The sequence below is a fragment of the Protomyctophum bolini genome, assembly GCF_963924005.1.
Source record: "Protomyctophum bolini genome assembly, chromosome: 7".
NCBI classification, from domain to species: domain Eukaryota; kingdom Metazoa; phylum Chordata; class Actinopteri; order Myctophiformes; family Myctophidae; genus Protomyctophum; species Protomyctophum bolini.
In genome coordinates, this window is record NC_137868.1 from 31,780,707 (window position 1) to 31,807,989 (window position 27,283).

Below are 27,283 nucleotides of genomic sequence, written 5' to 3' on the forward strand. Positions count from 1 at the left end.
GGCTGATGACGCAGGCTGATGACGCCTTCTTATACCTTTGCCATTTACCCCAGCTGCTAAGCTAGCCGCCTGGTCTTCCGGTACGCTTCGGTTAGAGGACACTGGTGTCATACAACAACGGGGACGTTGAATTCAGCCATTTAACGCTAAAGCACTGCAAACCAAACCATCAAGAATGTACTCCCGAGCCGTGAGACCCGCCATGTGCGCGGCCGTCGCCCGAAGCCTGTCAACGTCGTCCCAGAACCACGCTAAAGTCGCGGTGCTCGGCGCGGCAGGGGGCATCGGCCAGCCCCTGTCCCTGCTGCTGAAGAACAGCCCTCTGGTGAGCCACCTCTCGCTGTTCGACATCTTCCACACGCCCGGCGTGGCAGCCGACCTCAGCCACATCGAGACCCGGGCCCAAGTCACGGGCCACATTGGGCCCGACCAGCTCGGCGCTGCCCTTCAAGGCTGCGAGGTGGTGGTAATCCCCGCCGGGGTCCCGAGGAAGCCAGGTATGACCCGTGATGACCTATTCAACACCAACGCGACCATCGTGGCCACCCTGGCCGACGCTTGTGCCCGCTACTGCCCCGAAGCCATGATCTGCATCATCGCTAACCCCGTCAACTCCACCATCCCCATCACATCTGAGATGTTGAAGAAGCATGGCGTCTACAACCCCAACAAAGTGTTCGGCGTGACGACCCTCGACATTGTCAGGGCAAATGCCTTTGTGGCAGACCTCAAGGGCCTCGACCCAGCACGAGTCAATGTGCCAGTTATTGGTGGGCATGCAGGAAAGACCATCATTCCCCTAATCTCACAATGCACACCCAAAGTAGAGTTCCCTGCTGACCAGCTGGCGGCCCTGACTGGAAGGATCCAGGAGGCAGGCACTGAGGTGGTGAAGGCCAAGGCTGGAGCTGGCTCTGCAACCCTCTCCATGGCCTATGCAGGTGCCCGCTTCACCTTCTCCGTCCTGGATGCAATGAATGGGAAAGAGGGTGTGGTGGAGTGTGCGTACGTCAGGTCGGAGGAGACGGAGTGCAAGTACTTCTCAACACCTCTCCTCCTCGGGAAGAACGGCATCGAAAAGAACCTCGGCCTAGGGAAGCTGACCGCCTTTGAGGAGAAGCTGGTGGCTGACGCTATTGGCGAGCTTAAGGGCTCCATCAAGAAGGGCGAGGAGTTTGCGGCCGCGTTTGTGCCCAAATAGATGGGCCATTGCTATGTAATATGTACCACTTAATAGTTCACAGCATTCTTTATTCAGTTATCTAAGACTGTCTTAGAATGTCAATGGCATCCTAGGGCAGGCACCTCAGACTCTCAGTTTCCTCTATAGTTTTTTCGTAGCTGTGGGGGTTAACCTTGGTTTAAAGACCCTAGTTCTGACCTTGATGTTCCTGTTACTGTACCTAGTTTTAAAGGGCATATGTTTCCATACTGCTACTGTGAACTTCCTGTATGTCTTGTCTAAATTACAAGCCCAAGTGATGGATGTGTTTTGCATGTCTATTTTTATTGCAGGAGAAGCTATATTTTGTGCAGAATGCCCCACCCCCTCACTGCTGCTTAAAGAATGGAGAAAAAACTGTCTCAACTACCTGTTTGTTGCTGATGAGTGGGATGTTTCTAATTGAATCAAATTCAATGTCAGTCTGATCAACATCTGACCTTTAAAGAATAAAACCAACTGAACAGACTATGTTAATGTGTCCGTTCTATAATTCTACTCTACCTACTGTATCTCAGCTTTGTTTTTGCTTGTTGCCGTTATCCCATATACAGCCATGGAAAAATTGAAGGGCAAAATTATCTCTAAAACGATAATTGTTTTAATGTATTCATCCAATAGTTCAACCCTGATTTCTTCAAAGTATATTACTTGGGTTGTGTTTGCCTTCCAACTGCCATTGCAAGAGGATTAGCGTCCACAACAGTTTTATTATAATTCTCTTCGTTAAAGATTTAGTTCAGTTGATTACCTAATGAGTAACTCTTTAGGTGTGTTTGTGTTGGAATTAGACACTGTAATGAAATGGTTGCCATAGATATGATAACTTGAGAAAAGTTTGGAGTGGAATCTTAATTTTTCCAGAGCTGTGTATATTATCATTGTCTGGTTAAAAAAAATCTCCATATACATTGTTGTATGAAAGTTGGATCACTGGTTCATTTTTTTCCATTTCCTGAAAAGTTGTGGTTTTGGACATAAGGAATCTGCCCAACAGTGACATATCATGGGATTATCACTTCTTGTGCTGTATGTCTATAGCGGTATGTGACAGGTTACACAGAAAGTAGAGATGATGAAAACAACACAGACTCATACAAACCCATTATAATTTTATTTGACATTAAGGTACTTTTGGTTTCTGGTCAGGGGCTTTATTGAAAGCACAGACCCTGTTTGCACCAATAGGCAGAACCAGTGACTGATTAAACTAGTCATTAATTTGAGCCAAATTAGCATTTCCCCTCCCAGAGATACAGAAGAAACAATATATTTGTTTTTCCCCCTCTGCAGCCTTATTCCAATGACAAAACATTCAGTCCATTTGACTTACATAATGACAACATGCAGCTATCTGTTTCATTATGTCACTGGTGGTGGTGGTGATGTCACAAGATGATGAGCAAACAAGTTTTTTTTTCCTTTTTTTATACAAATGACATAAGCAAAATTGTAAAGACATCTAAAGAATAAAAACAATGATTCTACATAATGTCACAAAATCTACATAAAAAAGGCGCAATGTTGTACCTGGGCCCCTTTTAAATAACCATATCAACAAGCACATAATATAACCTCAATGTCCCTCCGATATGCATGTCCATCCATCTGCCTATCAGTCCTCCACTTTTCCCAAATGTTTGCTCTTTTTTGTCTTGTCCAGTCACAACAGCAGTCATATTTCTCTAATGCATTTTAGGGAAATGCAAGTTTGGGGAAAAGTGACGGAGAGACTAGTGGTGAACAAGAGATAGGGTGGAGCTGGAGGGGGTAGAAACTAAGAAAATGATTTTTAAAGTCCATAATGGCCCAAGCCTTGTGGCTGAATGTGCCCCATCTTTCTTGTGCATAAACAGTATATTCAAATCATACAGATAGCAGCAGCACCCCTGCGGTGAGGGGTTGTGGGGGGCGGGGTGGGGGTGGAAGGGAGGAGAAGGAATAGGGGAATGGAAGGTGGAGAGTCATTTGAAGGTGGAGCGCTACTTTGCGGCACCATCCTCCTCCGGTGAGGCCAGGTGTGTGTCTTGGCCTCTGCGGTGCCGGTGCTCTGTTTTGTTCCTGTTTTCAGAGTCTTCACGGTCACCTGTCTCTCTCTCCCTCTCTCGTTCCCTCTCTCTCTCACGTTTCCTCTCCCTGCGCCCTTCCTGGCTGTCCTTGTCTCTCCGGTTGTTGCGATTTCTCCGCTCCCCCCTTCGCTCACCCTTCCTCCTGCCTCCTGGACCAAAGAGCAGAAAAAGGATACAGTCAGCATGTCATGTAAAATGTGGAACTATCCGTACAGTACAGTGTAATCCTCACCACATCATAGCATCTGTTTTTGTTCTGGCTGGTACTGAAGAGATTTCTCTTTGTGGTCCAGTGTCCATGAATACTGTTCATACATTCATTCCAGCTAAGCCGTTTCAAACCAGCATCTGCCAAATCAGTTTAATTTCACACATTGCGTTTTCTTAACAAAATAAGTGCTGTTATTCTGAATCCACAGGGAAAAAAATGTGGTGGGACTTTTGCAGAAGGATGAAAGAAAGACATTTGAAACTCCTAGAATGCAAAAGATTGCATGGATAGTTTAATGTTTAAATGTTTTTCCACAGTAGGCCTACTAACTTGTGCTATGTGACAGATTTTGACATTCATTCATGCAATGTTCTCCATTCGCCACAAGATGTCAGTCTACCCCAACAGACAGACGCCACACCCAGACTTTCAGCTGTTGCAATCCCCTCTGATAAGCAGGCTTTGTCCAAAATAGAAAGCCTTTAAATAAACCCCCCAATTTATCTGCTCTTGCAACACCATCTCATAAACAAAACAAGGAGTTTAGGAATGCTGGAGGTTTATCTGCTGGAGCTCAGGCAGAAGTTATTAATGATAATAACAAGATACACCCCCAGGGCGAGTGGAGACAGATCTAGCTAGTGAAACCAGGGGCCCTTTCCTGTTGTTGTGCTGTTGCTGTCCATGTGTGACTGGAGTGGAGCACCATAGCCTGCTTGGATGGTTGTCTGACTGGCTGGATGCATGGGGATTGTGAAACTGCTGAAGTAGGCAGTAGGCATGGACACGGGGAGAGAGAGAAAGAGGGGTGATAGAGTTGGAGCAAAAGAGAAAGAACCATATCTCTTTCTTCCTCCCCCATCTGCCTCATAGCACCCCCGTACTCCCTTCCTCTCCCTCTCTCCATTAATCAGCCCAGTTCCTTGCCTGGACCGGGTAGTGGGGCTCACCATTGCTCTGCCAGTCCAGACCTGACCCATACATTCCAAAGGTCCACTCAAAGCGATACAGGGCCCTGCCAGCCAACTGTGTTTAGTCTTTAACCAGGAGTAATGAAAGACCTTAGAGGTAAGGAGACACAAATTGTGAGGGGGAGAAGAGATGGCCCCTGCCCCCATACACACATACAAATGAACCTGTATGTACTCACATGCATATGTACACTGTCGGTGTACAAACGCTGCAGTGTGAAAAAGGTTTTGTTGAAAAATTAAAGCAACAAAATCCACTAAAAGCGACGGATGAATTGATGGACAGATAGCATATCTTGGTGGTCTGACTCATTTCGACTCATCACTCTCCCCTTTCAACACAGGAAGTCCTCTGGGTTCACAATGTTTTCTTTGCCTTGACACCATAACTATTTATAAGATCAACAGATTAGTCACACTGTATTCTCTCCGCTTTTGCAGAGCCAAAGCAGAAACCTAATCCATGCCAATGTTGAGATCATTAGGAGGAGCGTTTATCAAACCAACCTGTATTTTGTTAGTTGGACTTGTAACAGTTTCTGATCAATCATGCAGTATTGACAAGGGGTGCATGGACCCTGAATTAGGTGCTTACCATGCTTTTGGTGTTTTGGAACACTCTAAATACATTTATCACATTTCTTTAATGCCAAACCAAATCTACCCTAAAGACTCACATTATGTGATCTTAAGAGTAAAGTGTTTCTTTGTGAGTAATGAGTATTCAAAGGTATTCCAATATAAGAGATGTACAGCATGTCAAGTTTAACCACATGAACCCCAGCATCCCCATTCTTGGCATGTCATAAAAGGCAAAAATAGACAAACATTTGATACAAAATAAATAAACAAACATCTGGCCCACAAATCTGAGAATATTCAGATATAATAGTAGATCTACAAGCTCACAAAAAATATGTATTCATCTCATGTGAATACATCCAAGCTTGGTCACCATAGTGCCTCACAAAGCAGATCTTTACAGGGATACCAAAATATCATCTGGAATCGATTGTCCACAAATGTGAATAGGTTGTACTGTGAAGTGTTGCACAACATTATACACAGTGAAATTTAGATTTGACTGTGTATAGCCTACAATGCACTTATCCGTGGTTTTTAACATTGACCCACAAACACGTTGATGGAGAAATGTCTTTGAACTAGCTGAAGCATTTGGAAAAGGATCAGGTTAATGATTATAGTATCTCCAATGCTGAATTCATACTCATAATATGAATCACACTTTAGTAACACAATGTGGTCATTTTCTTCTTGTAATTTTAAATTCAAGTTGCTTATTGCATTCAGGCCCTAAATTGGGTAAAACAATGGTTTATGTCTGGTCTCAAGATGCGATGTGATGTATGCTTTTAATATCTCACAGTCAAGTTAATTACTGTATTGTAAAAGACTAGTCTTTAAGAGACATAAAGGTGGCTGCACACACTAGTGTGCCAATCTTTTATTATGGACGCAGAGAAATTGAAACCAACGTTTTAGACAACTACCTTCTTCAGGGTATACGATTACTATATTGTTTCTATTATTCTATAATTAGGTGATGAGAGGAATATCTCTTTCACATCCATAATTATATTTTAAAGCCATTCATGGCTGTTAACTCTGCTGAAAAGATGGTTGTAACTTCTAGAACGCTCAAATGGTCACACAGAGCACACTGCTGGCCAGTAAACTGTCCTGCCGAATGGGGCAAAGGGGATTTACTGGAGAGAAGCTGCCATAGACTGTCTGGCACAGTGAGTGAGAGACAGACAGACCAGGGAGTGCATGAGAGAGCTGTCGTACAACCATGAAAATAACATATTTTCGAGAGATAAAAACACTAATGTGAAACTAAACCTTTTCGGAGAGCAATATGGCCACATGACCAAATATATTTTAGTGAGGGGACAAAAACAGACGGAGCAAGGATGTGTGTGTGTGTGTGTGTGTGTGTGTGTGTGTGTGCGTGTGTGTGTGTGTGTGTGTGTGTGTGTGTGTGTGTGTGTGTGTGTGTGTGTGTGTGTGTGCGTGCGCATGCGCATGCGTGCGTGCATGCATGTGTGTTTGTACAATCAGTGTAATGATGGCACATCCTCCGTGGCAGGCGTGCTGTCGTCCGGGGGGCTTCTGGCGGGAGCCAGGCTGGGATTAAAGGCTCTGGCCTGTCCTGTAGGAGGAATGCCCGCCGTGCGGCCGCCAGCATTATTGTGCAGGGGGGGATGTTGTGTGTACGTGTGTGTAACGTTCCTCACTGACTAGTTGGTGCTGGCGTGTCTGTGTGTGTGTGTGTGTGTGTGTCTGTGTGTCTGGGGGTGTCCTATGCGAGCGTGTATATATGCGTAGGAGGGGAACTGCATGTGTGGAGGGGTGAAGCATGATTGTATATATGTGTGTGTGTGTGTGTGTGTGGGGGGGGGGGGCTGCAGGGGGTGGCCTGTTTAAGGGGTTAAGTTTGGCAGAGGGCACCCAATCTATCCGGCTAGAGAGATAGAGAGGTGAACAGTAGGTCGATCGGAGGACAAATTAACCAGCGTTAACTTGAAAGGCATGGAGGCGGGTAAGGATGTGTATAAACATTCACAATCTCTACACATGGATAAGGGATGAGCAGAGCCAAGGTTTTCCCCTGACATTCAGGGCTTGCATGTGTCTTCTTGTTTCCTGTTGCTTTTTGCTTGTTGCAAGACGATATCACCCACTTACAGTTACAGCTTTTAGGAGCTAATCACTTCCTCCTGGAAGTTGTGATTTTTCACTGCCAACTCTTGAAAACTTTAAATCATATCTAAAGGCCTTTACACGTCAGGGCCACCCATGACGCATAAATTATACGGACATGTGAAATACCAAGGCGTCGCTTCATTAACATCAAAACTATTATAGTTGATACTTCATTCATACAGGCTAATTCCTAATATATATATATATATATATATATAATAAGTGCGGAAACTGAGAAAAGTTTACCTAGTTCAGAATAAAAAGGACACCACTTCATTGGTGGTGAGTAATAATTCATGTTCTATGTGAACTAAATTCTCAGACAAACCTCCAAATTAATCCCACAAAAGATACATCCCTGAATGTATCTGTACATCAAACTGGAAGACATAAGGGAGTTTAATAAAATAATTAATATGTATTCAGGTGATTAGTGAGTTCATGAATGGAGAGAGAGACAACGTAGAACTTGAGAATAGAAACCATGATGGTTGGAGAATGAAGATGTTAAAAGATAGAATGAAAAGGTAAAGAAAGGCATTAGGTAGCAAAGTTGAAGGACGTTGAATGAAAGTGCAGAGAAAGTGCGGTAAAGATGACAAAAGAGTCGCAGAATGTGGTAGAAGTGCGTTTGCAGAGTTTTGTAAAGGGGAAGTAGATAAAATGGTGACGCTAGAACAGTGGTTCTCAACAAAAAAAAGAGATGATCTACAAACTCACAATGTGTCGCAACATTGTGAGTTTGTAGATCTGCAATTTTTTGGCAAAGAGATGTGGTGTAGATGGAAAAAGAACGTACAAAGTAGAGAGTACAGTGCAACTCAGGTCCGTTTTACAAAGTTTACAGGGCCTAATTGGTTAAATCGAAGTGATATTGATACATTCCTAAAATGATCTAAGTATCTGTGGCACCCCTGGACTTGCGTCACGGCACCCTAGGCCTAGGGTGCCACAGCAATAAAGGGAAGATCAATAAACAAGTACGCAGTCAAAGTAAAACTGTGTTAACCACTATGAGTTTACTTATTTCGTCGTATTGGGGTGTAGTGCAGCGAAAATAGCTCAATAGCTCACTTGGAGATCTTGCGTGTAGATTTACTATTTTTGTAATGATGGTGGGGACTGGGGAGGACAGGAGGCTCTGCTGGGGGACCACTACCTGCATAGCATGTTCACAACATAAACAGCCAGGAAAGGACACTGACGTGACAAAACACATAATTAAGAGGCTGGGGCAGCTGGGTAATCACGCACGCACGCACTGCTTTGTATGAATACTGGACTACTCGCCCCGGTGCTTGCCCGTTTTTCCTCCCGGAATTTTCCCTAGTGAGGGGGATAACTTTGTAATATGCTATTGGCTGTTTGTATTCTTTTTGGAAAAATATAAAAAGATACTGCTGTGGAAAGGCTATATTATTACCTATAAACAATTTAGTATTATGTAGTATATGTAAGGTTTTGCCCCCCTCAAATGGTACCTCGTCAGATAATCCCCACATATCCTAACAACTTCTGTGAACAGACTTCACTGTAGTAGCTTTTCATAAATTATATTTGTACTTAGGCTGTTCTGCTGTCATGAAAGTCTCACTGGGGAAAATTCTGGGAGGAAAACAGAAACGGGGCGAGTAGTCTTGTTACCCTTTGTATCTGTATCTGTGTTGGCCCTCGGGTAATGACTAAAACCTGAGTTGAGGGTTTTAGACTGACTTTTCTGATGAGGAATGCCTAGGCCTATTTCAAGCATGACAGCCCAGACTCCAGAGAATATCTGACTCTACTCACTGTAGTGTAGAGCTATCCAGCATTGTGCCCTTCTCTCTCCACTACCTGACACAGGAATGATTATGAATGAATGCCATACCCACAATCTTGTATTGTATGCAGGCTGGACAGAAACGTTACGTGTTTTAGTTTATACATTGTAATGTTTATGTGTTTGTTTTGTCACAGAACGCCCAGTAAAATAAACAAATCAAACCACACTGACTGGACTCAGTCATTCATTGAATTGTGTAACATATCATCATCTCTCACTCTCTGACTTTGAATCATTTTACGAGGCTCAGAACGGACCAATAAAGCGGTCAACTCAATTCAACTCCACACCAAGTCTCAGCGACCGACCCAATCAACCAGTATCCCCGGTAGGGAGAATGGGTTGGGTGTTTGTACGGTGGTACACAGGGTGGGGTGGGTGAGAGGAATGAGAGGGTATGGTGGTTCAGATCAGGGAGAGCCTATAGGGTGGGCCAGGTGAGAGGACGGGGTATACTGTAGGTGAGGCTGAGAGAGGGGAGGGAGCTGAGTGGGTGATAAGGGGAGGAGGTGAGTGATGAGGGAAGGGGGGGTGGGTGAGAGAGGTGACAGGGTGGGGTGAGTGAGAGAGGTGGCCTGTTGTTTTCTTTGGAGTGCTATAGTGACGGGAGGGAATGTGTGTATCCGTGTGTGTGCAGGCGTCTGTGTGAAGGGGAACAAGCTGAGAGAATGAATCGAGAGAGATAGAGTGAGTGAAAGAGGGGGAGTGAAAGTGGCAGATGGAGGACAGTGAGACACACACACACACGCACACGCACACGCACACACACACACACACACACACACACACACACACACACACACACACACACACACACACACACACACACACACATTGAGGAACAAGACAGGGGTGACAGAGGGCACATATCTGTCTGCGTTACAGATTGGATCCATGCAGTTGACTCTATTTACAAATTACCACCTAGAGTGTGTGGGCCTTGTAGTTATGTTAGTGGTTAGTGAGCCGTGTTGGACAAGCTGTTTGTTATGTATGTGTGTCCGGCGGTGCGCACACATACAAGGAGTGTATCTGCTTTGTCTGTGAATGTGTCAACACGAGACTCCCTCTAACCTTTAACTTCACAAAAACTATGCATAACCCCAACCCTAACCCTAAACTCACAGACACTATGCCTAAACCTATACACTCAAATCCACGTCAACCTGGGCACACACACACACACACACACACACACACACACACACACACACACACACACACACACACACACACACACACACACACACACTGTGTGTGGGGATAAAGCTATTCTGATCCCCAGTCGCTGCGTGCCTCCCTATGGGAGGATGTTGATGTTGAACTGACCATTCTGCTCCAGAGTCTGGAGCAGAATGACAGACACATGCACACATGTACCCCCACTCCCCTCTCTCTCACACACACGCGCGCCACACGCATGCACGCAGGCACACACGCATGCACACATCCACTGTTTGTTCTGTCAGAGTGTGAGGCCCCAGGGGACTGGATCACAGCCTAGCCTGTCTGTGATCTATCATTTAACACTACATGGATGGCAGAACAACAACCAGCCACAAAACACCACTTTTATGATGCACAGACACACAGATTCAGACACACAGTCAGACATGCACGCACGCACGCTAGCATAAACCTTCACATGCCTAAACGGTGATGGAGATGTGCGCACGTATTGTACACTTTGTACACAATTAAAATCTTCACATGCCTTTTTACGGCTCTATAGTCTGAGAAGCATTTTGCACTCAATTCATTAGAGATGATCACGCGATCCCATGTTTATGAGAAGCAGAGCAAGCGGTTTTACTGTTTAAATATCGAAAAAGGTCTCAGGGGAAAAACACACAACAACCCTATTGCAACATCACACATGTGTGTCCCCCCCTCTGTCCTCCGCTCTAACCACAATGAAAATCCTCTGAGTAAACAGCCATAGTCCCCAACGGAAGAATGACTAGTTCAGATTATACAGGCTGGAGCAGCGAGTCTGGGTTTCATAGAGAACTGAAATGCTGCCATATTATAAAATTATTAGAAGCATTGAATTGAGTCAGAATGACAGGAATCAATAGCAGCTGCACATATCTGGCATGTAAACAGTTTAAAAAGGTTGCTACGATTACACCATTATGCACGTTGCTTTTGACACTTTGCAAAAGAGAAATGGATGAAAATGGTGGGATACGGTATAACAATCAGACAGGAAATTATTTGAATGCCTGTGGTATAGATAAGCCAGACACATTGTGGCAAACCAGGGGAAACAGCCAGGCCTATTCCCCACAGAAGGAGGCTGGGGGAGGTGATAGAGGGAGTATATCACTCTGTAAAGGTATTGCAGCCAATGGGAGCCTGTACATGGACGCACCTGCAGCCAGTAAGGCAATCACCAGAAGCTTTTAAATAGCCGACGCCCAAGCTGTCTGGTGAGTCAGTTTGGACTAATGGAGGAGTGAGGAAGCAGGAATCACTCTGTTCATGAGGAGGCTGGTATGAGGGATATCTCATAATCTCACAAGCCGACTGAACTCCACCAGGGAGAGCATACAGCACTCTCCCCCACCTGAATACGTAGTCACTAGCTCTCTCTCTCTAACAAGGACATTACACACAGACGCCTGAGATGGCTAGGACATGTACTGAGAATGGAGCAGGACTGCATCACAAAGGTGGCCTTAAGATGGACACCACCAGGCAAAAGAAAACCTGGGAGGCCCAAAACCACCTGGCGCAGAAGTGTGACGCAGGAGCTGGAACAGATGAACCTGTCCTGGGGAGAGGCACAACATTCTGCCAGGGATCGAATTAAATGGAGAGCGCTCATTGAAGCCTTCTGTCCCATTGGGGACGAAGAGGAGTAAGTAAGTAAGCTCTCTCTCTGCTCTGCCCACAGGACTGTGAATAGAAGCCCAAGTCCCTGACAGGAGGAACCCTCAGTTGACGTTTTGCCCCGTTTTCCCCATTTCCCTAACAAGTTAATGAAAGACAATTTAAGTTACATGTTGAATCTGACTCTGAGCCTCTTCTTTTATTGTGAATCTTGCCTATTCTCCCCTGGGTTGCCACAACATATATAACGACCAAAGCACACCTCTGCACAACAGGGTTTTCCTTCTTCCTCATAATCATCATCAATAACATCTTGGCCAAATTCCAATACCCAATATCTCGGCCACTCGCTCACTTACACTCTGTCATTCCAGCATGGCGGCGTTACGGTGAAATTGGTGATCTGCCGGAATGTGTGACCATCTTGTGGACTTCACATAACTTACATGGAAGTCTTTAAATGATACGTGGCCTAAATATCGCTAGGTTTAACTCTGTTAATAATAAGCAAACCACAATGATTTACGTTTGGACACTGACATTATGTGACGTCTACAAGATTGTCACATATTTCTGCAGGTCACCAATTTCACCGTAACACCACCATGCTGGAGTGATCAAGTGTGAGTGAGCGAGTTGCCGAAATTTTGGGTATTGGAATTCAACAATTTTCTCATTCCATTTACCTGGACATCTCTTTCTTTTGACCAGGCACTCTTTGATCTGGGAGATCTCTTGGCAGGGGTTTCCAAAGGGTGATGGGTACTGGAGGACTTGCCGCGTCCTCGTCTCCTGGCCCCGCTTGAATCCACAGGTTCTCCCTGCCCGAGCACAGGGACTCCACTCGCCCCACTCACCCACCTCGCAGTGCACTGTGGAACACGGTCAGTATCAGAACGTTTGTGTGAATATGATCTCCTAAAAGAAGATTCTATTCAATTTCATCTTCCGATCCACTGAATTATTTTCTAGTCTGATCTGTATTTATTTTCTTCTTACCAGAATTGTTTCTAAAGTAAGAGCTAAAATAATGTTCTATTGAACTGAGCTATGAGGATATTGTTTTTGTCAATCTGTGTTAGCAACCGGCTTCACAGAATGACACAAAACTTCCAGGAAATATGGGCAATGATTTGAAATGATCCATTGATTGAGCTGATCAAACATTGGAGGTATGGGTCAGAGCCATGTCAAAGGTCACAGAAATGTTTACATTGTCTAAAACATTACCACAGTTATGAAACACAGGACAGATACAGAACATCATCGTATCCTATAACTCAACAACTGTTTAAGTAAGAGACATATTCATTGTTTGTTTCTAATTTGACCTTGAGTGACCTTGAAAGGTCAAACTCATGGTCACCATTGTCACCATGGTCCCAAAATTAATCAATGGCCAAGAGCTTGTCCTATTTGTTTTGATTAAGCATGGTTTGTTGTGCCTATAGCACTATTGTGTTCTCTCCTGTTTTTGATAATGATAACTTGTTTTACACATAAATTAGGACTAGGAGCAAAAGCTATGAGCTAGTCTTATACTTAAATATATTTGACTAAAGGCTGATGCATGCACACCTTAAGAAATTAAAGGTGCACCAGATGATGCCAGTGCCAATGGAGAGAGCAATCCCACAAACTATTAAAGTCTGGAACCAAGTCTGGAACTTGCAAAATAATCATTATTCTGCAACAGCATGATATAGTACAAACTATACCTTGTAAATGAAGTGTTGTTACTGAATGAAGATCATTTCCAGACAGTGTTTGGGATTCCGTTTATTTGCTACTGGGCTTCGTGCGAATGAGATCATCTAATTCCGATATGTTGTATCTCACGCATGCTAGCTCTCTCTCTCTCTCTCTCTCTCTCTCTCGCACACACACACACACACACACACACACACACACACACACACACACACACACACACACACACACACACACACACACACACACACACACACGTAAGCCTAACCTTGCGGGGTGCACTCCATGAGCTTGTCATCAGGCTCGTAGTCCTCAGGACAGACATGGTGGCACCTTCCCATCAGCTGGTACAGGCCTGGTCGGCAGCGTGTGCACGTGTCACTGTTCACACACGAGTCACACTCCGCAGGACACTCTGCACACACACACACACACACACACACACACACACACACACACACACACACACACACACACGTCTGTCACACACTGTGAAACCCTGCCTGTTTGACCACTTAAACCCCATATAGTCCCTCAGGGCTATATCCTAGTATATTTTCTGTATTCTGTTATAGTGGGGAAAGTATTCGCCCAAAATAGCCGATCGACGGTTTCCCCTCAGAATATCATTATTATTATTATTACTCTCAAGAGTTACAAATGGATAAATTAAGGATATTATTGTGTATGACCAAAATTGTCAATTTATTGCCCCTCTGGCTAACATGTGATCATCACCAGTAAATACTCACTGGGAACGCACTCCCTCTGTGTGTCGCTGCGGACCAGCCCCTCGGGGCAGCTCTCCAGGCATTTGCCCAGGTGAAGGTAGAATCCTGCTCGGCAGCGCGTGCAGAAGTTCTTATTGAAGCATGAGTCGCACTCCGGTCTGCACTCTGACAGAGAAATGCATGACAGACCCACCACTGGCGTTTATTTAACTGCACAAGTTATCGTGTGTATATACTGCCTTTTAAATATACAGGGTGTCATTTGTGTTTGTGTGTGTGTGTGTGTGTGTGTGTGTGTGTGTGTGTGTGTGTGTGTGTGTGTGTGTGTGTGTGTGTGTGTGTGTGTGTGTGTGTGTGTGTGTGTGTGTGTGTGTGTGTGTGTGTGTGTGTGTGTGTGTGTGTGTGTGTGTGTGTGTGCGTGCGTGCGTGCGTGCGTGCGTGCGTGCGTTTGTGCATGCGTGCATGCGTGCGTGTGCCTGCACGTCTGTGTGTGCATACTGTATGTGTGTGTGTGTCATTGGGAAAGGAAAATATAGGCCACTGCAGACAAATGGATGTATTTTACTGGGAGCATGCGTGGTGACCTTTCCAGTACAAAGAAGATTTGAACAGGGAAGATGATTTGCAATATATATCACTAGCATTGGGGCCAGTAGGGACTGTTCTGTAGCTGTTTTTTTTATTTAAAGAATTGTATATGGACACTGGACAGAGGACGTGTATTTTGACAAGGTCTCAGAGCCAAATTGCCAACTTGTCCTTGTGTTTATTATGTGCAAGTTAAAACATACCATAAACCGGACAAATTAGACTCATGACAAGTTTGAGACACTTTCTTGTGCATGTGTTTGTCTTGAGTAGTGAAAAGGCTAGTGTTCTGCACAGGTCACTAAAACCCTATACATACAGATATCTATATACCTATTTGTATTATTCGCAAAATAGAGGTGTTCTTTGCCATTTTGATCAATGCTTTTGTTATTAAAGAAATCCCATGATAACAACTGATGTAGGCCTAATTGTAAAATCTTCACAGTGTAGAGTGTAGACTGATTTATACTTTGTCGTATGTGGCACGTTGTGGGCTTATAGATAGTCTATTTTTGGTGTGGCAGCGTCATGCGATGGATTGGCTAAGCATGAAACCGAGGATTTAGCTGTTATTTATATTCATGACTGTCACTTACTGGTGCAGGTGTTTCTGTCGGGGGAGCGTGTGTCATAGAACCTTATAGATATAGAACCTTATAGAACCTTATAGAACTTACTGGTGCAGGTGTTTCTGTCGGGGGAGCGTGTGTCATAGAACCTTATAGATATAGAACCTTATAGAACCTTATAGAACTTACTGGTGCAGGTGTTTCTGTCGGGGGAGCGTGTGTCATAGAACCTTATAGATATAGAACCTTATAGAACCTTATAGAACTTACTGGTGCAGGTGTTTCTGTCGGGGGAGCGTGTGTCGTAGAACCCCCGAGGACAGGAAGGCACACACTCCCCTATCTGCTTCATCCCGTTACGCTGCAGATGCATGAAGTAACGTGGCTTGCAGGACAGGCAGCCATTATAGTCCGAGCAGGTCAGACAGCCACTCTGCTGGCACCCCGTGCTCTCTGTGGAAAAGACATGGAGAGCCAACAATTCAATGGAAAACAGACGCACCTCAACAAAGTGAAGATGGACCATATTTAAGTGGCAATAATCAATATTCAATATTCAATTCAATAAGTTGGTAAGTGTCTTCTTGCATAAATCTTGTAGACATGTACATACAGTACATTGCGTGCAGTGCAGTGCACACGCACATTTTCTGGGTACCCGAATAATAATGCCAGTTTCCAATTATTGTCAACTCACAGCTGAAATACGTCTTTCTGTCCGTGCCTGGGATAAAACCAGAAAAGAAAAGAAAAAAATCTTTAAGTGGGATCTCTCACATATGGATCAGTTTTAGGAAAAGCAGCAGGAAAGCAAATGACAAATTTTTGTCTAAACCTGAAAAGCAGGTTTTTAAAAACAAATTACGACTGATGCCCTCTATGAATTCAAGAAAAGTAGCCCCTAGAGAGCCATTAGGGGCCCCAGACAATAGTTCAGGAAGTCAGTTTGTAAGATATATGGTCGAATGTTTTACAATTAATTTGGTTCAGCTTGACCTCAAATAACCTTTTCTATTATGCTTTGAAGACCAAGTGTGTGTTATGTTTTGCATAGATTATGGTTCTATGAACTCAAAAGAGAAGTCAAGCAGCTCAGAGCTACACTCAAACTTAACTTCTTAAACTCAGGATTTTGCAGTAAATATAGCAGCGTACAATGGTAATATGGCTCTATCATGTTCGGGTATTATATATATATATATATATATATATATATATATACATACGTAACGTGTGTGTGTGTGTGTGTGTGTGTGTGTGTGTGTGTGTGTGTAATTTAATATAAATTGATTTTCATTTGGCTATTATTTACCACCTTAGAAGAACTGTGTGAGTAATACTTACTGCCACGGGTCACATTCATCATTCATTCAACCAGTAGTAACGCGTAATTCACAACGAAAATACGGTTGCACATAGACCCTCCCCTGCCTGCCTCTGATTGGCCCCCCTCGTACCAGTAGTAGGGCGCCCGCGGGGCAGTAGGGCATTCTCACATTCTAGCACAGCTAGAAAACGCCAATCTGGCAGCCAACTCGGTAGAGTGACTAAAGTGAGGGGGCCGTTACCATTTACTGGTACTGTGATACCGGCATAATTTCCATGCTTGAGAATGTGACACATGACTACTGGCGAAGCGGTTCCGTGTGCGTCACAGGAGGAGACGTTCAGTACACCAATTGAGACTGGCGTGCACATTTATATGTTTAAGCACCTTAGATCTAATTTAGCCACTAATTTAGCCACTCATTTTGGCCATGTGTATTTCCCTGGCGCCGCCATTATTGTACTCCTGCAAATGCATTGGGCACTCAATTAAGCCACTTTAGCGCAGCTTCAGACTGAACAGACTTATTATTGGAGTTATTGGTTTAAGTTTGACGTTTTTGGGCAGCTTATGGAAAGGTGTATTGTTGTTATGTGTATGGTAGTTAAAGATCTACTAGATTGCATACTATGTTTGATTATGTGATCAAACATAGTAATGTGATATTTTGGGATATTGTATGTATGGTATTTGTAGACTACTCATACTTAGGCTACTATTGTTTCTGTATTGACACATTGTCAATTATATTCTCACTCAGTTCTTGTACCATCATTCATCAGCATATACCCATGCCATGCCTGCCCTGGCTGTACCCTACCTGTGCCTACACCTTCCAGTAAAGCTGCCCTATAAAACCCCTTCGCTCTCCTGTCCAATGTGTTCTGACCGACACCCCGGGGGTCCAATGTGTTCTGACCGACACCGCGGGGGCGAATGAATCAGAACTCCACAGAACCAGTCCCGACTCCCTACTATACAGTCCTTTCCAAAACCCTCTCTAACATGTGTCATCCTTTTTACATTTCTGTTTGCATTTCCATATAAAACCACAAAAAGACCAATAGTCCCGGACTTTGTATATCTAAGAGTTAACTTTGAATATTTCTATGGTGAGAAGCAAGTCTTCCTGTGGTAAAAACAGAAAAAAGAAAAGAAAAAGATATTGTCTCATCTTACAGTAACATTGTCAGCATTCCTTAAGTCTTCAATGATACAAGCCTCTCTCTGAGTCTTCGTGTCTGCCTAACTCTCTCTCTCTTTTTTGCTCTCTCTGCCCCGTCTCCGTCTGTCACTCCATATTATGATGATTGCAAAACGTTGCACCCTACAAAGAACATGCAGCCGGTTGGTCTGCACTCTGCAACATCCTAATCCACGAATTTCAAAGCGCCTCTGCCTATATATATATATATACTTTAAATCTGTGTGTATGGATAGTCAGTATAGTTTTCCATGTGTTTAGCAAGCTTATAAGCATAGTTCAAACCTTTACGTTACAGTATTTCAGCATGTGGTAGTCCACAACCACATAGGAACAAAAACCAAGCTTTGCATTTCAAATGATTCTTAATCCTGGAGGAGATGCTCTTCATTGAGATAAATTAAAAGAGATACAACTTTTGGCATTTATGGTGCACCCGTTTGTTGATGTTAAAATGCATTTGCAGACATCTTCTGACCCATTTTAAACATACGGTATTCATTCACTATATATCATGATGGTTGAACAAACTGTACCAGAGATATGGCCAAGTTTCTGATGGAGCACATCCTCTCAACATATCTAACAGCTATGTGTATTTAACTGGGCTGGATTCACAATCCAATCGACAATGTACATGCATTTCTATTCAGTAATAGTATACCAAGTTGTTGGAGAGATCAAAAACAAAAAAATCACTTTTAGTTTATAACTGATTTGTCAACATTGCAGACAAACCTTCCGGATAGACTTTGATGGTCCAAAATCCAAATCAACCGTTTTCCTGAGTGAGGTTGTATGGGCCAGATTTTATTATAGGATAAAATAATAGGGGTGTTGTGGTGTTTAAAGTGTCTCAGTTTGAATCTGCAATAGGGCAAATGCTGAGATGTATGAGTCTGTCCCAGTGCCTGAGATAACATTTTAGAGTTCTGTCTTAGACATATCTAAGTGTACAGATACACAAAGCAACATAATGCATGCATATGCATGGAAACAGACAAACACAAAACATCTGTACAGCTACTGGATATGACTACAATAACAAATAAAACTTCAGGCCAACAACTTTCTTGGATGACTTTCTGAGAAATAACTTGTAATTTCCTTGTCTGTCAAGTTAACATGACATTTGTGCAAAGAAAGAGTAACATAACTCACATTTATTATCTGTTGGCCAGAATGATTTTCCCACTGCATCCAATTGTCTCTAAAACACATGTCCATATTAGACTGAAAGAGAGACCGTGATTTCTCTCTAGCTGTCACGCCTCGCTCCTCTGCCTTTGAATTTGAGCATTGACTTAGGTCCAAACCACTGGACTAATATTTGGCTTGACCTTAATGGTTATGTGGTTGATTTATGTTCTGTATTTGCTTAAGTCAAGAAAGACAGTTGTTACTATTCTTGCCTTTGTACTTTTTTACTAATACTGCAGTCCTTTAGACTTATGTTATTCTCTGTATGTTTAGTATTTTGCCTTGTCTTCCTGTTCTGTTTGGTTTTCTGTTACTGTATCTTATTTTGTAGTATGGTCCCTAGTGTTTCCTGTCTGCCTAGCTACCTTGTCTCACCTACCTTGTGATGTGTCAGTGGTTTCACCTGTGTCCTCTTAGTTAGTGATTGATTGTATTTTAAGTTCACCTGTGTCTAGTTAGTCTTTGTCTATTTATATACCCCAGTTTGTTCAGTTCCTTTAATGTCAGATCGTCAGCGTGTATACTGTGTCCTTATTTTTGCCTGCCCCATTTTATGGGAAGTTTAAGTTATAGTTTAAAGGACCACTTCACCACTTTTCAACATATCTTCATATAACAGGTCCTCACTAATAATCATTAAAAATGGCGCAATTCAGACACTGTCTTCCAGTGACATCATCTATGGGGAATACAAGCTAATAGAAAATTCAAGCTTTCTAGTCCTGAAAAGTTGCAATGCGAATATGGATAAATAAATCAAAATACATGGTTTAAAAAATATTCTGCCTCATGATGATGTCACTGGAAGACGGTTTCTAAACTGCCCACAGCCGTCCTATGAGACACAGACTGAGTAGAAAAAAATCGTGCCAACTAATCTTGGAAACTTCTAAAACAATTGGCATCAAACCTTTCATTCACGCTTCCAGTAGGCCAATTAAGGAAGACACTCCACCCTAACTTTTTAGGGACTCAAGGTGGTGCTACACCAGCCCTCTATAACTCTTGAACCTTAGGTCATACAATCAACATTAATTTTCCATGGATTCCCTGAAAACTATTCAACTGCAAAGTCCTGACTGATTTCTGTCCTAACTAGAGTTTCCGCCATTTTCTTAAAAACACACTTTTAGCTACTCTTCGACCAGATTTAGTCCAAAACTCACACAAATCACTATACCATAAAATGTCAATCAAAATGAAATCACAGGTACCGTACCAATTTTTCACATTCCATTCCGATTGGCTAATTATTAATTGGCTTCCAAAGTTTCCAGGAGGGGCCTACTTTACAAAAAAGGCCAAAATATCATCGTCCGATCAACCCCACAAAGTTTTACTTTGACCAATAGAGGCATCAGAAATTCTATACGCTATTGATTTTCACCAAATTAGATACACATGATCTCAAGTGTTGTGTGACAATGAGTGTCAAACTGGTTTTTGATAAGCCTTATTGTTTGCATGCAATTGGCTACCAAATTTAGTTTCCGGAGGTGCCTATTTCTTATTAATAAAACAGCATACATCAATGAAAGGAACGTCGAATCAACTCAAGCCCAAAATGCAATCACATGTAGAAGGGCCTGGATCCTGATGGACCCAACCCACGATTTACACAGCCCTGGGTAAGCCACCCAGCCAGGCACAGATATGTGCACTGCACTGCTCTTACTCTTCATTCACTCTCCATTTTGTTTCAAAGTAATGGTAACCATGCACATAAATACTGAATTTGATCCAAAGCCAAATCCATGTGAACCATGCACCATGACAGATTCATATCAGTTAGCCATTATGGGGCGGCAGTGGCTCAGCGGTAGAGTGGCCAACAGAGCGGCTGGATGGTGAACTGCAAGGTTCCCAGTTTGAGCCTCCATCTCCATCCATGATGATGTCATGCGATGTCACGAGACCTGGGCACCATATTATATGGGACTTCCCCATGTATGGGGATTTTGAGTGATACACTGACTGACTGACGAGAAATGTATGATTCTATAGTTAACTGTGACCTTTGAGGCAACCACAGTGGTTATCATGAGACTGTCACAATATGATCATATATTGGCTTAATATTGATCACAGTCAGGGATCTCCATATATGGCCATAACAGGGATTGTATTAGGGTATCAGCTGGGAATGCCCATGTATGGAACTTTGTCACGTGATGTCACGATGATGTCACGATGACCTGGGCACCTGGGGGCTTGCCTGGGGAGACCAGGGGACTGATGTCACGTGATGTCACGATGACCTGGGGGCTTGCCTGGGGTGAGCGACGGGATTTCAGTTAGGTGACGTGTCAGAGTGACAGGGTTTGAACGCAAGGTTTAATAGTTATCTGTGACCTCTGGTCGCAATGACTGCATGAGAGTCTGCTTGACTGTATGAGACTGCTGCTCAAAGCCCCAAGATGCTGTAGTGCCAGTCAAATGTTTGTAGAAATAAATGTACCCACTTGCCCTGCTGTGCTACGAAACCTGATGTATATATTTATGTGCAGGACTGCAGGTTAACAGATTCTGTGAACAGCATCATTGTAGCACTTTCCCACCCTGCTAAGAGCTCTGTTAGGCTGTCATCCAAGGTATGGAGCCACTGGCGCTTTAGCCTACAGAGATAAGGCAGATGCCTACCGCCCCCCTTGTTTGTTTATGCTTTGTTTATTTATAGTTTGTTTACTTTTATGTTTTATGTGTTCTGCTCTATGGACCCATCTGTGAGTATCTTAAATAAAGTTTGAATTGAATTGAATTGAACCATTTACCAAATATATACTTGTTGCACTCCTGCTCTAAAACTCCAAAAGGGACATTTAATCCTTTGGTCCCTTTTTGGTATTCAGCACTAATACTTTATACTGGTTCCCAAACATTGGGTTGGGTCCCATTTTTATGGGCCCTTAAGTTTTTTTGTTTCACACATTTTGTTTTTAATATTATTTCAAAACCTTCTCAAAAAACATTCCCAAAAACGGAACAGTAATTTCATGAAGAAATAAATGAAATTCCATGAATTAAAGTAAAACATTTTTTTTTAAGAAGTAGTTAAAATAGCCGATCTACAAGCTCAGCATGAAGCGATGCGTTTTTCACTGTTTGGGTCCCAGGCAAGCATCTAATCTCTTTTGCAAGCAACATGTTTTGGGAGGAGATGGCTTCCACGGGTGCCATGGGAGAGGTTTTTCTCTCTCTCAAACACACATTTTATGCCACTGGGTTTGAGTTGGCATTTCTCCCACTTTTCTCAGCTCAGGATTTTGCTGCCAATTTGCCATATATCATGGTACTGCATGTTTGACATATCTCAGCAATCTTTACAACTGCTGTCCATTTGCCCACATGTGTTCCTGCCAAGCAGCCCTGATTCAGAGAAGTCTTAAGACACAGGAATTTGGCCGTGCCCTTGCACTTGCACCAACACACACCTCTCAGCTGGGCAGTGGTATCGTGCTTAAGCTTAACATACCCTCACACTGACACACTCGCCCACATTATGCATAAACACATGAAGACAGAAACAAACGCGCACGCACGCACGCGCGCTCGCACAAACACACACACACACACACACACACACACACACACACACACACACACACACACACACACATTTTGACAGAAGAATATTAGTTTTATAGTATAATAGAAGACAGGTGGAACCACAGACAGTGATTCTCTGTTCAAGTTTCACAATTGTTTAATGTCTTCCTTGTCTTTTTAAGGTTTCCATCATGCTATACACAATGGATGCCCGTCCCTTCTTATTGTGTTCCCTTCAGATTAAATCTAAAATATGTGGTTTGTGTGTGTGTGTGTGTGTGTGTGTGTGTGTGTGTGTGTGTGTGTGTGTGTGTGTGTGTGTGTGTGTGTGTGTGTGTGTGTGTGTGTGTGGAGGGGGGGGGGGGGGGGGGGGGGTACCCATGCATCATCATTCAGAGGAAGCCTGGAGATCTGACCCAGCCTTTGCATGGTAATTTTGGCCAGTTGACTGAATGGTCATTGACTCTCTCCTCCTCCTCCTCCTGCCCCTTCTTCCTTTCCTCTCTGAGTATTGTGTACTCATTCACTCCCCTCCATCCTCCTTGATATCTGTCTGTGGATGCATCCCATTTATGTCCAACTCAATTCAATCAAAGCTTACTGCGCCAATCGGGAAGGCAGAAGTTCACTCTCCTTCCTGAACACTTAATGCAGAGTGAGTGCATTTCTTAGTCAGACGGGTTCATATTAACATGAGCTCAACTGAGAATGTCTCATCTTGGGACACAGGCTCATCAGAACACAGTGCTATACTCCTGTTTTTGGTCCCTGGAATAGTTCTAAAATCAGGTGTGACTGTACTGTAGTCAAAACATAGTATGCCTCTCTCTCTCTCTCTCTCTCTCTCTTTCTCCCCAGTCTGCCCAGTCTTATATCCTTCCTTTTCCATTTCATTTTCAGACAGAAATTAACATTTCAAAGGATCTCTTAGCTTCTGGAGATGATGTATGGGTAAAAGCATACAGACATTGTAGTCCAGTGTATATCTGCATCTGTCCTACATTACTGACAGCAGGATTTCTGTACAATTCCTCTTGGGGGTGCAATAAAGTAAGCATGTAAAATGAACGTCTACAGTCAACACATACAGTATAGGTTATTTCTCTGTCGTCTCCTCTGTCTGGGGCAACGTTTGTTTGCTCTATTTCTGCTTAAAACTATTATTGAACAGAACAGAACACACTGATCCTCGCTTACCTCAAAAAGCCTGAACGAAATTATATTGGACTGAACTGAACTGGGTCTGCTCTCCCCAAAGTGAGCACAGCTCCTCATTTTACATCTCAGTGCTCTGTGAGCACAACTCTGTAGATGGCAATAATACATAAACAATACGTAAAAACAATGTGTCATTTCAACATCTACACACTAAAAACTCCAGTGTTAATTGATGTTGTAGGCTACACCTGTTTAAAATAAACCAAGACTTTTCTTGGTCAGCGAAGTTTCAAATAATGGAGCTACGTATATGCAAACTTTTCAAAAGAAAGAAATGCAGCATGGGACTTCAACCACAGGTGGCAGAGATAAAAACATCACTTTAAAGTCTATTACTGCACATCATGAACAGTTTTAAGCCACGCTGGCAGGTGATACATGGAATATTCCAGTTATCTCTGCTCTCCTCGGTCAGAATGCACATCTGGACACCCTCAGTGATAAAGTGTGCATAGGAAGAATACAAAAATATACTTTATTGATACTCATTTCAGTGTCATGGAAAAACGCTGGTCATAGCTCAAGAGATGAGACATAATGTTGGACTGTAGGGTGATATATGGGATATGAAATACCACGAGATTTAGAGGACCATATCTCAATATACTTTATTCTCCTTTGTTCTTCTGGTGGACCCACATTTAGTGTTATCTCAGATTTTGAGTGGCAATTAAAGTGAGTTATTATTTCCATCTTAAGTACATAAGCATTACACAACATATAGAGCACAGCGCAATATTTAAATAGGAAAATAGCAACCTGATGGTAAAAATCCCACAAAGTGATCCTTTCTCCTCACTTTACAACCACATGAAGTGCAACTTGTGGAAAGTAGCCTGCAAGTGGCTTCCTATTGTTTCCAATTTCTGCCAGGCAGATATCTGGATTTTGCTCAAACCAATAGCTTTTACAGAGTCTGATTATATATATGATCTTGAACGAGTCTGTCTCACTGCTGCTTGGGGGAAATTAGGCCTGGCCCTGGCTACATACTCGAATCGCTAACAGACAAATTTAGCTATATAGACATTCCGTGGCGTGGAACAAATAGGGGAAATAACTACACTTAACACGAGCGTGGCCCTTGAATATGGGTAGGCTACTTGAATCGGGCACCCCACATAGTGTGGGCTACTGTTCTGACCGCTAGAGAGCGACGGGAACTAGCGGACTGAATGAGCTCAGGCTACTCAGCTACCGACTCACCGAGTGGCGTCCAGGATAGGATGGATAGCAGCATGCGTCGAAAGAAACAATTCTCCGAGTCCGGGCTGGATTTGAAGTGGTAAGAAATAGAATATACGATTGGGTGCCATTGCTTCTTGCAAGGTAAACAATTTATTGAATAGGCCTATATTCAATTTAGAGTGCGCATTAATGCGCAATATAGCTATAGGTGACAAAGCTGAATAATTTGAACTGTTATGGAATTTGTCAGAAAACGCCTAGAAATCGTCTAAATTTGAATAAAAGTATATGTAGAGGCTGCGTGAGTATGGAAACATCAATGTGATTGCAGTGAAGTAGCCTACTCTACATGGTGGTAAACCAGCGAGTTCTCCGGTATTCTACATCCTATACCACTTGACCACTGTTTCGTGTTTTGGACAAAGCCGTTATTTGTAGCCTGTAGGTATTTTCCAGCAACTGTAACAAGTACGGAAAAGGTGACTGTATAGGCTACACACTACATAACTATAGCCTACTTTAAAATAAAGTAAAATTATTGTAGCTTGAACTTGCGCTGAATGTGGTGATGAGCGCATATAGGCAGCGGCATGCATGCATGCAGCGCCCTGGGGTGGCTGAGAATGAGGAGGGCGCACCAAGCAGGCAGCATCTCACTGCGCGCAGTGCGCAGTGCGCCCTTATGGCTTTCTTTGTATCTGAGCTTTAATACTCACGTTTATGTTGCCGGTGCCTGGCGCTGCTGTGCTGCTGACAACCAGTGTATTCCATGCAGTGCAAGGTGATCAAAACAAAGGAGATCAGTTGTAATTGCATAGTAGCCCACAGATGAGACTCGACACACGCCAATGTCAATGTCCACCTCAATAATCACTTATTGGATATGACTCGGCTGTTCCCGCTACACGGTGGTAGAAGGTGTAGGGTAGGCCTATAGAATTCCTAGACAGAGCAGGACCCCCAGCCCGTTGCAAACGTATGAGATGTGTGTTGATAAAAATCTGCGGTGGCCCAATGATGCCTGGGCCGCTTAGACAGTAACATCCTGGATAGGATCCTCATACGCGCCAGGAAAGCCAGGCTGAAGTCAGGTAGCAGTTATCCGTGCCGTGTTTGAGAGCATTACTCAACAACAAAAAGAAGATAAAAAAAAAAAAACTATCATCCGCTATATGCGCAGGAGGAAAGCAGAACCATGGATTTACACACAAACAAGTTTGAGATATTCAGAAATGATATAGATTTGATTTCTCCTTCCAGTATTCCAAGCTGTAAGTTCTCTCTAGCTCTTTGGAGATGCGCCTGTGCGTCCCGGTATCTAGTAGCCTCTATGCCAGGCGCGGAGAAGGTCCTCGCGTCATCTCAGCATCAAAGTTGGTACCAAAAGTGCACGCGGTCACACGCCCACCTCTAAACTATGAAATAAAGTGCCAATAAAGTCGCGGGTTTCGACGGGGTGTGAATGTTTCGTTGTCCTTTTGATTGTCGCAGCGCGCGCGCACGCACGCAGGCTACGCGTGCGCACACACACACACACACACACACACACACACACACACACACCTCTCTCTCGCTGTCGGCAGCAGGCAATTGAACCAAAGTAGCCTAATCTCCGCAGTTCCAGCGCTTTTCTGCTTTGCGTGCAGGACCCATTCACTCACTCCGGCTGGCCCGCTGATGACTTCAGCCCTCTGCCGTTTCTCTTTCTCTCTCTCCCCCTCTACGCGCTCCAAAGTTTATTTAGAGGGCAAACCCCCACGCCAGAGAGAGCGAGAGAGAGTTTCACACACACACACACACACACACACACACACACACACACGCACACGCACACGCAAGTTGAAGTACGCACCATATAATTTCGGGACATTTAAATTAGTATCCCTCATTTGGTCATGTATAAACGCATGGATATGGGGGCTTAATTTAGATGGTAGGGCCTAAGTTATATTTATTTAGTTCTTTCTTTCTTTCTTTCTTTCTTTCTTTCTTTGACAAAGGGGTTGGGGTTAACTGGTTTCGATCATACCCCGTGCACGAGTCCGCTCTGGTACTCGGTGGGTGCTCTGACTGCTCTCAGCGCGAGAGACTGCGGTCATAACCCTGGACTGGAGTGGAGGAGGCCCTAAAAGAGAGCGAGAG

The 27,283-nt window shown here is 43.5% G+C and overlaps 2 protein-coding genes across 2 annotated transcripts; one reads left to right on the forward strand and one right to left on the reverse strand.

Annotated features, from left to right (window-relative positions):
* The first annotated feature begins 34 nt into the window (after window positions 1-34).
* On the forward strand, window positions 35-1,691 carry mdh2 (malate dehydrogenase 2, NAD (mitochondrial)). Its single transcript, XM_080768792.1, has one exon. The coding sequence runs from the start codon at window positions 176-178 to the stop codon at window positions 1,199-1,201; it is 1,026 nt and encodes a 341-aa protein (XP_080624918.1). The 5' UTR covers window positions 35-175; the 3' UTR covers window positions 1,202-1,691.
* An 82-nt stretch (window positions 1,692-1,773) lies between these two features.
* rspo3 (R-spondin 3) lies at window positions 1,774-27,035 on the reverse strand. Its single transcript, XM_080768793.1, has 6 exons — window positions 25,858-27,035; window positions 15,729-15,911; window positions 14,320-14,463; window positions 13,836-13,982; window positions 12,544-12,729; window positions 1,774-3,440 (listed from the first exon to the last, which is right to left on the reverse strand). Exons 1-6 carry the CDS (start codon window positions 25,955-25,957, stop codon window positions 3,205-3,207), a joined length of 996 nt encoding a protein of 331 aa, XP_080624919.1. The 5' UTR covers window positions 25,958-27,035; the 3' UTR covers window positions 1,774-3,204.
* Window positions 27,036-27,283: the final 248 nt, after the last annotated feature.